The 12055-nt window shown below is 42.4% G+C and overlaps 1 protein-coding gene across 1 annotated transcript in view; it reads left to right on the top strand.

The window, feature by feature from the left end:
• LOC146568406 (integrin alpha-M-like) overlaps positions 1–9062 on the top strand; it is a 32647-nt gene extending 23585 nt beyond the window's left edge. Inside the window, exons 19-30 of the mRNA XM_085284436.1 lie at positions 5786–5859; positions 6228–6366; positions 6448–6546; positions 6659–6738; positions 6825–6911; positions 7006–7075; positions 7157–7255; positions 7353–7433; positions 7854–7964; positions 8077–8190; positions 8269–8379; positions 8529–9062. Coding sequence (XP_085140562.1) covers positions 5786–5859; positions 6228–6366; positions 6448–6546; positions 6659–6738; positions 6825–6911; positions 7006–7075; positions 7157–7255; positions 7353–7433; positions 7854–7964; positions 8077–8190; positions 8269–8379; positions 8529–8627 — 1164 coding nt within the window. The 3' untranslated portion in view covers positions 8628–9062. The remainder of the gene's footprint in view (positions 1–5785; positions 5860–6227; positions 6367–6447; positions 6547–6658; positions 6739–6824; positions 6912–7005; positions 7076–7156; positions 7256–7352; positions 7434–7853; positions 7965–8076; positions 8191–8268; positions 8380–8528) is intronic.
• The last annotated feature ends 2993 nt before the right edge of the window (positions 9063–12055 follow it).

The following is a 12055-nucleotide window of genomic DNA, read 5'->3' as shown; positions in this document are numbered from 1 at the left end:
TGTAACTGAAATCAGCTGATTGTTGTGCAAGTATAATTTGAACAGATGAGTGAAATCCCGAGGCAAGCAGACTAATTCCAAGGAGCTGAAATACTAGGAACCCTTCTTGATTCCCTCCTCTATTCACTTCATTGACTCCTATGTCCATTTAAAATCCTTGTTTTGCTTCATAAAACACTTTTTTTTTAGTAAAACCTTTAAATCATGTAAAACTGCTACCCCAGTCTCTCAAACGACCTCACATCAGATCCGGTGAAAGCTTTTTGAACTGTTCCCACAATTAAATTAGAAGTGTGCTAAGGGGGGATTTCTGTTACTGTGGCTCTGTGTTTACATTCAAAACAGACTCAAACAGCCTTTAATTCTTTACAGTTAGAGCCAGTGTTGGGACTAACAAGTAACGCGTTACAGTAACTACGTTATTATTGTGGTAACGAGCACGGTAACTAGTTATTATGCCAAAATCAGGAACGCGTTAGTCGTTACTGGGATTTAGATAGGGTCGTTACTCGTTACTTTGTGTGGTGGGTATCGCGGAGCTTCCACAGATTCAGTAACATTAGCAAGTGGTGGAGGCCAGCAGGTGGATGAAGGAAAAGGGAGGCAGAAGGAAAAGAGACCCGAGGCGGCCGCCGGTCCAAGTGTGAACTGAACTTCAGGTAAGAAGTTATGACCTGCAGTCTATCTGGGTCAGATATAAACCAAGTTTAGGTGGAGTTTATTTTCGTTATTCTGACTTTTTCCGTACTGCGTGCTAGCTAGCATGACGGAGTTTCTATACAGCTGGGTGGTGCTATGAGGTTAATGATGTTGAACTTTATTTTGTTCATAAGTTATTAGAGTTGCCAACCGTCCCGTCTGGTATTCAGAGAAAATATTACGCGTTTCTTATTGAGGTGAAAAGGAACAGTTTGTCCCGTAATTCAGCTACAATGAAAAAGGCACAAAGCTGGAGTTATTCTGTGTCTTTGCTGCACAGCTGCCTCTTCTTCTTTCATTCTCCCCCCTCCCTCTCCCGTTTCTACTTCAATCATGAAAACTGATCAATGATCAGCTGATCGGCTCTCTTGTTTGTTTATCGCTCACTTTGCGCCGAAAGAGGAAACCAGCCGATGTCGCGCTAAACAACAGCAGCACATTTAAGCTTGATCAGCTGTTGTTAGAATTTATTTAATATTAATTTCTAGTATCAGCTGATGTTTGCTGGAGCCACAGCTGCAAAAAAAGCTGCTGGTCATGATATGGTTTGGTTATCTGGTGAGAGGGAAACATGAAGATGAAACCAGGAGATGTCCTTACTGAATCATCAGAGCTGAACAGGTGATGGAGAAACAGGTTTACCTTTTAGGTGACATGAATGAGTTGAAGGGAAGTTATGAACTGTTTCTGAGAGACAAATAACCCCAGGATCCTTTTTTAGGTAGCTGACAGCTGGTAACTGTGCAGGTGCGGATCTAGCAAAGTGTTGCCAGGGGGGCATGTAGGGCATTAACAGGGAAAGGGGGGCACAAAGAAATACTTTTCTTTCTTATTCTCATTTAAAATGTCTAGCTTTTAAAAAATAAGTATCTGAATCTTTCAACAAACGATTGATAGATTGATGCATATATACCATCAAAACAGTGTACATCACTGTCACAACAGTGTTTATTTTCATTCAAAGGCTTTATGATTTTTCCTATAATGGTGGGCTAGTCTCTAGTCAAAATGCCCGGGCCAATTTTCTGTCCCAGTCCAGCCCTGTATGCAGCTCATCTGCAGTCTGGTGTTGCCTACATCTTCCTATTCAGAAGGCAGAATTTCCGAGTTCTGAGTACAATCGAAAGCACCACGACTGCAGTTTTTGTGTTGGATGTAAAAGGCGCACATGACTCTGTGACGTAGGCTAGAATCATGGCAGCAGTCAATGACGGTCCAGGCGTGGGATTTCTCTCGTGGAAATATGCACATTATCTTTTCCTTTCTATTGGTAGGTGGCACAGTGCACTTGTGGCAAGTAAGCAAGCTAGAAGACTGGCAAAGTTATGGAAGAAACACATTAACAAGAGAATTCTGAGTAAAACCAAAGTTACTTTCCCTAGTATCAAACCAAATCAAATCACTTTTATTGTCACATCACATGTGCAGGCACACTGGCACAGCACATGCGAGTGAAATTCTTGTGTGCGAGCCCCACAAGCAACAGAGATGTGCAAACACAACAACACAAACGAGCAAAATACAAGAATGGCCAACCTGAAACTAATAAATATATGTACAATATATAATAGTGTATGCATTTCTGGATGTGTATACTAAATATTTTCCTACGTGTGTGTGTGTGTGTGTGTGTGTGTGTGTGTGTGTATACACATTTTTACAAATTAAATAGTAAAAAAAATAAAATAAAATAATAATAATAATAATAATAAAATATATAAAATATACAGAGTTGAATATGTGCAAAACAAGTGGCATTTATATACAGTGTGGAGTGCATAATGTTGAAGTTCCAGTAGTGAAGCTGAGGTGTCTATGACGTGTTCAGCAGTCTGATGGCCTGATGGAAAAAGCTGTCTCTCAGTCTGCTGGTACGGGACCGGATGCTGCAGAACCTCCTTCCTGATGGAAGCAGTCTGAACAGTTTATGGCTGGGGTGACTGGAGTCCTTGATGATCCTCCCCGCTTTCCTCAGGCAGCGCTTCCTGTAGATGTCTTGGAGGGAGGGAAGCTCACCTCCAATTATCCGTTCAGAGCACCGCACTACTCGCTGGAGAGCTTTGCAGTTGTAGGCGGTGCTGTTGCCATACCAGGTGGTGATGCATCCAGTGAGGATGCTCTCAATGGCACAGTGATAGAAGGTCCTGAGGATGCGGGGGCTCATGCCGAATCTTTTCAGTCTCCTGAGAAAGAAGAGGCGCTGCTGCGCCTTCTTCACTGTTTTGTTTGTGTGTACTGACCACGTAAGATCCTCAGCCAGATGTACACCAAGGAACCGGAAGCTGCTCACTCTCTCCACAGCAGCGCCGTTGATGGTGATGGGGGTGTGTACTTCTCTGCACCTCCGGAAGTCCACTATCAACTCCTTTGTCTTTGCGACGTTGAGGGTGAGATGGTTGTCTTGACACCAGTGGGTCAGGGCGCTGACCTCCTCCCTGTAAGCCGTCTCATCACCGTTGGTGATAAGACCCACCACTGTAGTGTCGTCCGCAAACTTCACAATGATGTTGGAGCTGTTAGTGGCTGTGCAGTCGTAGGTGTAGAGTGAGTACAGGAGAGGGCTCAGTACACACCCCTGTGGAGCACCAGTGTTCAGTGTGATGGGGGATGAGGTGATGCTGCCCAGTCTGACCACCTGGCGTCTGTCAGACAGGAAGCTAAGGATCCAGCTGCAGAGGGAGCTGCTCAGTCCTAGATCCTGCAGTTTCCTGTCCAGCTTCGAGTGAACGATGGTATTGAATGCTGAGCTGTAATCTACAAACAGCATCCTCACATACGTGTCTCTCTTCTCCAGGTGTGACAGGGCAGTGTGTAGTGTCAGGGCTATGGCATCATCAGTGGACCTGTTGTGGCGGTATGCAAACTGTAGAGGGTCCAGTGAGTCGGGTAGTGCAGAGCAGATGAAGTCCCTGACCAGCTTCTCGAAGCATTTGCTTACGATGGGGGTCAGGGCTACAGGTCGCCAGTCGTTCAATGAGGAGATGGTGGAGGATTTGGGTACAGGGACGATGGTGGCCATTTTGAAGCAGGCTGGGACTACAGACAGAGAGAGGGAAAGGTTGAAGATGTGCGTGAACACTCCAGCCAGCTGAGCCGCGCATGACCTGAGGACGCGGCCGGGAATCCCGTCCGGACCAGTAGCTTTGCGTGTGTTCACCTTCCTGAAGCACTTCCGCACATCCTCCTCAGACACAGTGTGCGCACTGACGTCATCCGCGGTGCGCACACTGTCCGGTCTCATGGTGTTCGCTGTGTCGAATCTAGCGTAGAATACGTTTAGATCCTCACACAGAGAGGCCGTGGTCTGCGGTGTGCTGGTTTTCCCTCTAAAGTCTGTGATCGTGTTTAGTCCCTGCCACATACTCCGAGGGTTGTCAAACTGTTGCTCCACCCTGTCCCTGTACTCACGTTTGGCTGCTTTGATCGTCTTCCGGAGTTGGTAATGTGCGTGTTTGTAGTCCGATGTGTTCGCGGAGGCAAAGGCGGTGTTCCGTGCCGCGCGAACATCTCCGTTAATCCAGGGTTTTTGATTTGGGAAGGATTTGACTGTTCTGGATGGGACGACATCTTCCACGCATTTCCTGATAAATCCACAGACTGAGTCTGTGTATTCATCAATGTCTCTGGCGGCCACGTGAAACATTTCCCAGTCCGCGTGATCAAAACAGTCCCGCAGCGCAGACTCCGATTGGTCCGTCCAACAGTGCACCGCCCTCCGGGTTGGAGCTTCCTGTTTCAGCTTCTGCCTGTAGGCGGGCAGGAGCAGGATGGAGCAGTGATCTGATTGGCCGAATGGGGCGCGGGGGAGGGCTTTGTACGCATCCCGTAAAGAGGTGTAACAGTGGTCGAGTAGCCGGTTTCCACGTGTGTTGAAAAGGATGTGTTGATGGAGTTTTGGTGAGACTTTCTTCAGGTTTCCCTTATTAAAGTCTCCGGCTGTGACAAACGCTGCCTCTGGGTGTGCGGTTTCCTCGCTGCTGATCGCGCTGTACAGTTCCCTGAGTGCACGGTCAGTGTCGGCTTGTGGGGGAATGTAAACAGCCGTAATAATCACTGCTGTAAATTCCCTCGGTAGCCAGAATGGCCAGCACTTAATCATCAGGTACTCCAGGTCCGGTGAGCAGAAGGATTTGACCGGGTGCACGTTCGCATAATCACACCAGCTGTTGTTGATCATGAAACACACACCACCGCCTCTGCTTTTCCCAGTAAGATCCTGTGACCTGTCCGCGCGGTGCACAGAGAACCCCGGCAGTTGTATTGCGGAGTCCGGTACTTTGTCCGATAGCCAGGTTTCTGTGAGGCAGATCACGCAGCAGTCCCGCATCTCTCGCTGGAATGAGATCCGTGCCCGAAGCTCGCACAGCTTGTTCTCCAGAGACTGCATATTAGCCAGTAATAAACTGGGTAACAGTGGTCTGTAAGTGCGCCGTCTCAGTCGAACCAGAACGCCAGATCTTCTCCCTCTGCGTCGGCGTTTGCGGCCTCCAGGGCCAGAGAACAAAGGCGTCTCAGGTGAGATGAATGGGGGGTCTGCAAACGGAGCGTCCGTGTTGCAAAACTTGAACTCCGGAAAGTTATAAGAAAGACCGTCTTTTATGTCCAGTAAGGTTTGTCGGTCGTACACAAGGAGACAAGTGCTGCTCGTGAAAAAATAAAGGAAAAGTAAAATTAAACACAGAAGAAAGCCGTTGCTTGGGGGAGCTCGCGACGAGGCTGCCATACTCGGCGCCAAAGTAACGAGTAACTTGAAGTAGCTGAGTTACTTTTGAGAGAAGCAACTAGTAATGTAACTAAGTTACTATTTTAAAGTAACTTACCCAACACTGGTTACAGTTAATAACTGTGTTTTTATGTGAATGTATTCACTTTTGTTTTCTGTCTTTGTAAAGTTTTATTTTGTTGATTTTGTTGCCTGTACACACCTGCCTGTGTGGTGGCACATAAAATGTATATATAATGAAAAGTGTTAGATAAATAACAGTTAAAACTATAAATAGAATTGTGTTTGCATCACCATAAAACCACTTATTTAGTCTTTAAATAATGTATAATGTGTACTTTTTCATCATGCTCTCTTCCACAGTTAGGGTTTGAGATCAACTGTGGCACTGACAATACATGTGTTGATAACCTTAAAGTGGATTTCAACTTCACCAGGTGAGGCACAGTTACAAAACTTAAGCTTTGCTTGTGTGTCTTGTTTTCTTCAAATGTGTTATTATTTGCAAGTTGTATGTAATGTCACTTAACTTGTCCTTATTCAACCATCATTATTATTTTTGAAACTGATGACACTCAGTTGTTTTTTTGTGCTAACAAGCAAATATTAGAATGTTAACTCAGTAAAAAGGGATGATTTCTTTTTACATTTAGCATCAGTATCTTAGCACAGCCATTTTTACCTTACCGTTTGAGCTGAAACATTACATGGTTAATCAAAGCTCAAAGTAAATTATATTTGGTATACTCTGACATTTGTCTTGTCTTGTTTTCATTTATTCTCATCCGGCTTCATACCCTCCCAGATCAGAGGTTAAAGTGGGCATTGATGAGCTTTTGAATGTCACAGTCACAGTGGAGAACAGAGGAGAAAACTCCTACAACAGTCGTGTTATTTTCACGTACCCAGCTGGACTCTCCTACAGGAAGTTCACTATTCAGCAGGTAAAGCATCAGAATCAAGTCTGTATTAGTTGATGTGCCGCTCTTCCAATTCATCCAGCAGTGATTTTGTTTCTAACAAAGGGAAGAATTGAGTGCAACTCTTTGGACAGTGAAGCTGGTTTATCACGAGGAAGGACAGACTGTACTATTGACAAGCCAATTTTCAAGAGCAAAACTACGGTTTGTTTTTTAAACTGCATGTGTACAGAAAATCTTTTATCTCTTTGTTTTTTCTGACTTTTGCACAATTTAAACACAAACAAGTCACGTTCATCTCTCTCATTCAATTAAGGCTTCCTTCATTGTCTCCTATGGGATTGACACCAACAGTCAATTTGAGAGGGAGATCTTTGTCACTGCAAATGCCACCAGGTAATGTTTCTTTGGTACAGATACTCTTAATTTATGCTACAGCACCACAGATACAGAACAATGTTTTCTTTTCTTTTCTCTTTCAGTGGAAATCAGGAGCATGCACCTACAAGTGAACACTACCAAAAGAAATCGATTGATGTAAAATACAGCATTTTTATGACATTTGAAAGGTGTGTGTTGTTATGTTTGTAACAAAAGAAATCACACAGTAACAAATGTTCTATTAAATAATGTTTATTTAAACTTTAAAATATGTCTGTTTAGCTCACTCAGCTATAACAATTTCACATTTGGGAAGAACGATTTGAAGAAACCAGTCCAACAATCAGTTAAGGTAAAATATAACTTGTATATTTTTCATTGTATGATTTAGACCTAACTCTAATTCTTGGCTGTCCTTGTCTTTATTCTTTAGGTTACAAATGATATCAGAGCACTTAATTTCACTGTGGTGATCAGGGTTCCAGTGAGGCTTGGTGAAAAAGACATTTGGGTGGATTTGAGTAGCCTACAGGTAATATATATGTAATATAAATAGCTTAAAACTTTTGAATGGATGGAGACATGTGGTAAATTTAAGACCAATAAAACTTAAATTGAATGTATTTCAGATTCCAGATTGTCAGAAAGGAAATGATGAAGAACCAAGGGGCAGAGATTTTGTTCCAAAGATAAAAAAGAATAAAGTGGTGGTAAGTATGCATCTGCATTTTACCCATTCAAATGGGGCGACCGTGGCTCAGGGGGTTGGGAATCGCATCTGTAACCGGAAGGTCGCCGGTTCCTGGTCGTTGTGTCCTTGGGCAAGACACTTTACCCTACTTGCCTACTGGTGTTGGCCAGAGGGGCCGATGGCGCGATATGGCAGCCTCGCTTCTGTCAGTCTGCCCCAGGGCAGCTGTGGTTACAACTGCAGCTTGCCTTCACCAGTGTGTGAGAGTGAATGAATAGTGGCATTGTAAAGCGCTTTGGGTGCCTTGAAAAGCGCTATATAAATCCAATCCATTATTATTATTATTATTAAATGTAACCTGATTGCAGATTTGAACAAACAAACAAAAACACATTACACTGGCTCACAGCATGTGTTGCATCTTCTCTTTAAATCACAGGACTGCTCTGTAGCCACATGCAGAGTGTTCAAGTGCAACACGTTCCTGGAAAGACTGCAGAGTACGACGTACAAAATCTCTGCCAACATTAGTTCACGATGGATACAGCAGGTAACTGGAGGGATTATTGTTTTAAATGGTTGATTAATACATTTTTTAACAACAGTTTCTAAGCATGTACTAGTAACTAGGTTAAATCTTTAAGCTTTACATTTTTTCTTAGATTGGACTTCAGTCTGCTAAATACCTCTTGACCAGCACAGCCAGTCTGGAGTATGACAAAACCCAGTACATCTACTTTTCAACAGGGTCTGACAACAGTCCTCCTGTTCGCAGGGTGTGTACACATTATTTTCTCTTGTTTGAGTTATTAAGAGCTTCTTTGTTATCAACATCCTGTCACTTCATCCCTCAGATTGAGGCAGAGGTAGAAGTTTACCCTGAGCCAGATTTCACCAAAGAGATCGTTGGAGGATGTCTGGGAGGGTTGGCTTTTCTGGCCTTACTCACAGCTGGCCTGTATAAGGTGAAAGACTCCTCTTACACTTTTTCAGTTAATCGGTTATAAAGGTTTTAGAGAACATATCCTGGTTATTATATTTACTCATATACCTTGAATATTTTCATTCATTTTTAATGCATGATTGTTACATTTGGGCTTTTTTGCACTCCTAGGCTGGATTCTTCAAGAGCAAATACAAACAGATGATAAATGAAAATGCTGCAGATGGTCCGAGTCCTGGGACTGATGCAGGCACAACCCTAGCAGAGTAACAAAGTTCACATATGTAGTTGTACATTTAACTTATATGAGATCTATAGTTTTAGGAGTGAACATGGTACGTAGAAATGTCCATTCTACTACATTTGATTCCTCAAACAAAAACAGCTTGCTGTGTCTAATATCACTCATGCAGTTTCCTCACTGGTGGCCAAAACATTGAAAACAGGGTCACAATACTATATTTTTGAGGAATCCTTCTGCTCACGTTTCAATTTACATTACTCTAAACATTGTACAGTAAAATAATTGTCATCCCATTATGTACTGTAAAACTTATCAAATTCAAAAGATATAGTTAAAAAAACTTTGCTTGCTTTAAAAAAACTGAACTTGTAAAATGTGACTTGCTTTGTTGATAAAAATGGACAGGGTATGCGATTTTTTTAGCTTTGTGATGTGACTTATAATAAAAAGTATTTCTCATATGCCAATGTTTGTTATTTGCAGTATGTAAAAATATTTTGTTTTTGTTTTCATATGACTACGTTATAATCCAGTTGTTCAGTCTGACGTTACTAGCCGTGTCTGGGTCTAAACTCCGCTGCAGGTCCATATATCAAACGATCACTATGGCATTACTGAGAGTTGAAAAACTGTCTAAAGTCTTTCATCTTTAATAAAATGATCAGCGTTCTGCTCTACCAGGTGTAACAATTGAGTTTAACATCCAGGCATCCATGAAAACGGAATTTATGACATTTAACAGAGTTAAAGTTAGCAGGAAGTTAGCTCGCTAGCTTCTATCTAAATACAATATAGCATGTCTTGACTGCGGGGTTTTGGAAACAAATTAAAACGTACAGCTCTGCTATCACTTCCAGCATAAATGAAGACAGAAAACTAAACAGCAGTGACGTTTGTAGGGTTACTGAAGTTTGGCTAGCTGGTATATAATGACGCTAGCGACACAGCTATGTTAGCATAATATAAACAAGCTAACTTTTTTTCCACTCGATAAAAGTTACCGTGAGTGTTCTCGGTGGTCAGGAACAAATGTAATCGCATGGCAGGATGCTGTAAAAGGACCAAACTTCAGGCAGGAGAACAACTGAGATAATCCATCCACAATACGAGGTTAGTCATTCATATACTGCTGCATGGGCTGGGCTGTAGTTACATCCTAAGGTTTTAAAAACTGAGCTTAAATAAATGATTAGTGGTAATAAAAGCCGAGGAGGTCAACAGTGATCACTGACTGTTTTAGGAGCTTTTTGAGATCAAATAGAAGAAAATACATAACATTAAACATGTTAACAACACAAAAGCCATATTAAACGCAGACTACTTTAGACCCAGAAGTAGCATTCGTCGCGTCATCACTGAACAACCGGATTAGAAAGATAACAGCAGTTTAAAGTAAACATATACTCGTATCATAAGTTTATTTTAAAAAAATTCATTATTATACAACATAATGTCATCTTGTCTTATAATGTCATCCAGGTAAGGAAATACTTACAGGAAACATGGAGAGACGTAGACATGACAACACAGGCTTAATAACATTAAACACACAGACAAGAAATACAAGTCATACTGACACAGAGGACAAGAACAGACTCACACAAGGGGACACACAAGGGGGCACTCAGCTAAATCCTAACTGATAATATCAACACAAGACTTAACATATTTTCAATATGATACAAGAAATCAAAAATGAACTCAAACTACTGTGTCGCAGACCCAGCCCCTGATACACAGAAACAGCAAGCTGAAACAACAATATTGCAGACGTGGAAGCAGAGCAACTGTGGACGGAAGTTTCGGCCTGTCTCAGCAATGCAAAGCCCCCAGCATCCAACATCAGCAAGAGAGGAAGGCACTCACATCACTTAGTAATGACAATAATATTATCATCCTTCCGGCAGACAAGGTGCATGGTTTTGCTAAACCTGGAAGAATATTATAAGAAAATTTTGTTGAACCCCTAAAACAAGACCTAGGAAGTGGTTACAGGAAGAGGGTGATAGATTGTCTGAACAATGCAGTGCTGCTCACTGGACCTCATCCCACAGCCTATACCCAGGGGAAGCTACACCAAGTCTGTATGGTTAACCAAAGATGCATAAACAGGGTGCACCTTTAAGACCAATTGTCTGTATGATTAACTCAGTCACCTATAACATCTCAAAATTTCTGGCTTCCATCCTCAATTCGTTGGTTGGCAGCTCTGAACGCAACATCCAAAACATCTTGGATTTTGTTGAGAAGGTTATAGATGTCGTTATGGAGGCAGACAAAACCATGGTCTGTTATGATGCGTTGGAGGAAGCTCGTAAGAGATTACAGGATGAACCCAGCTTCAGCAGCAGGACCACTCTCAGCACCGACCAAGTGTGTTTGCTCTTGGAACTGTCAGCATAGCTGGACTGGCCATCGGGCATACCGGGCATTTGCCCAGTGGGCCGCTGGCAATTTTTTGTTTTTATGGGCCGATGGATTTTTTTTTTTTTTAGAGTATATATAATGAAAGGTGTTGGATTGGCCAATTGGTCATGATCGACTCTGGGCTGGACCAATTACAGCCGAGGAGGCCGGATGCACCCGCCCCCGATTTTTTGTCCCAGTCGAGCCTTGACTTGACTTGACTCTCATCATCCACTGGAGCACAAACTGGGTGTCATTAGGATGCAACAACACAGAGCGAACACAGATGCCTACAGACACAGCGGCCAGTGAAGCAGAAGAACATCATATCAAGAAGGCCCTGAGTAAATGTAGTTATCCCAGCTGGACATTTGTCAAAGCTGGGAAAGCACCTAAAGAAAGCTCCAGGTGATCCAGGAGAGAAGGACAACTGCTGTTTAAGTGAAAACCCTTAGTGTCAGGAATATTGATTCAGTTCAGTTTTATTTATACAGCCCTTAATCACAACACAGTCACCTCAGGGAGCTTTATATTGAAAAGTAGACCCTACAATAGACAACATACAACAGTTGAGATGCATTTTCTCTCAACACTGCATCTCTGTGGGTTTGAAACCCTAAAACATGCAGCATTAAAATAGGGTCTACCCCTAGAATCTGGTCCTCCGGCACAAAGTAGAGTAATATAGGAGGATTGCCATGATTTATACATTGTATCATATATACATACATTAATTGAATTGAAAGCCTTTATTGTCATTATACATGCTATAACGAAATTGGAAGCAGCTCTATAAAAGTGCACACATGCTTAAATCACATTGTAAAAACTATACAATAATTTAACTATACACTTACTATAAATATAAATGTAAATACACAGTACAGTGCTGACACAGAGACAGAAAGGCAGAGAATTGATATTTCAGTGCAGATTACTTTTGTGCAAGTATGATGGCTTTGGGGAAGAAGTTATCCTGGAGTCTGTTTGTTCTGGCCCTTATGGATCTATAGTGCCTGCCAGAGGGCATTAGGTTGAAAAGATGGTA

Source organism: Mchenga conophoros, linkage group LG8 (assembly GCF_057382185.1).
Source record: "Mchenga conophoros isolate Kocher_MC1m ecotype Shallow Benthic linkage group LG8, M_conophoros_male_GT1.1, whole genome shotgun sequence".
NCBI classification, from domain to species: domain Eukaryota; kingdom Metazoa; phylum Chordata; class Actinopteri; order Cichliformes; family Cichlidae; genus Mchenga; species Mchenga conophoros.
The sequence above is the reverse complement of the archived record's forward strand: the minus strand, read 5'-3'. Positions and strand labels throughout refer to the sequence as shown.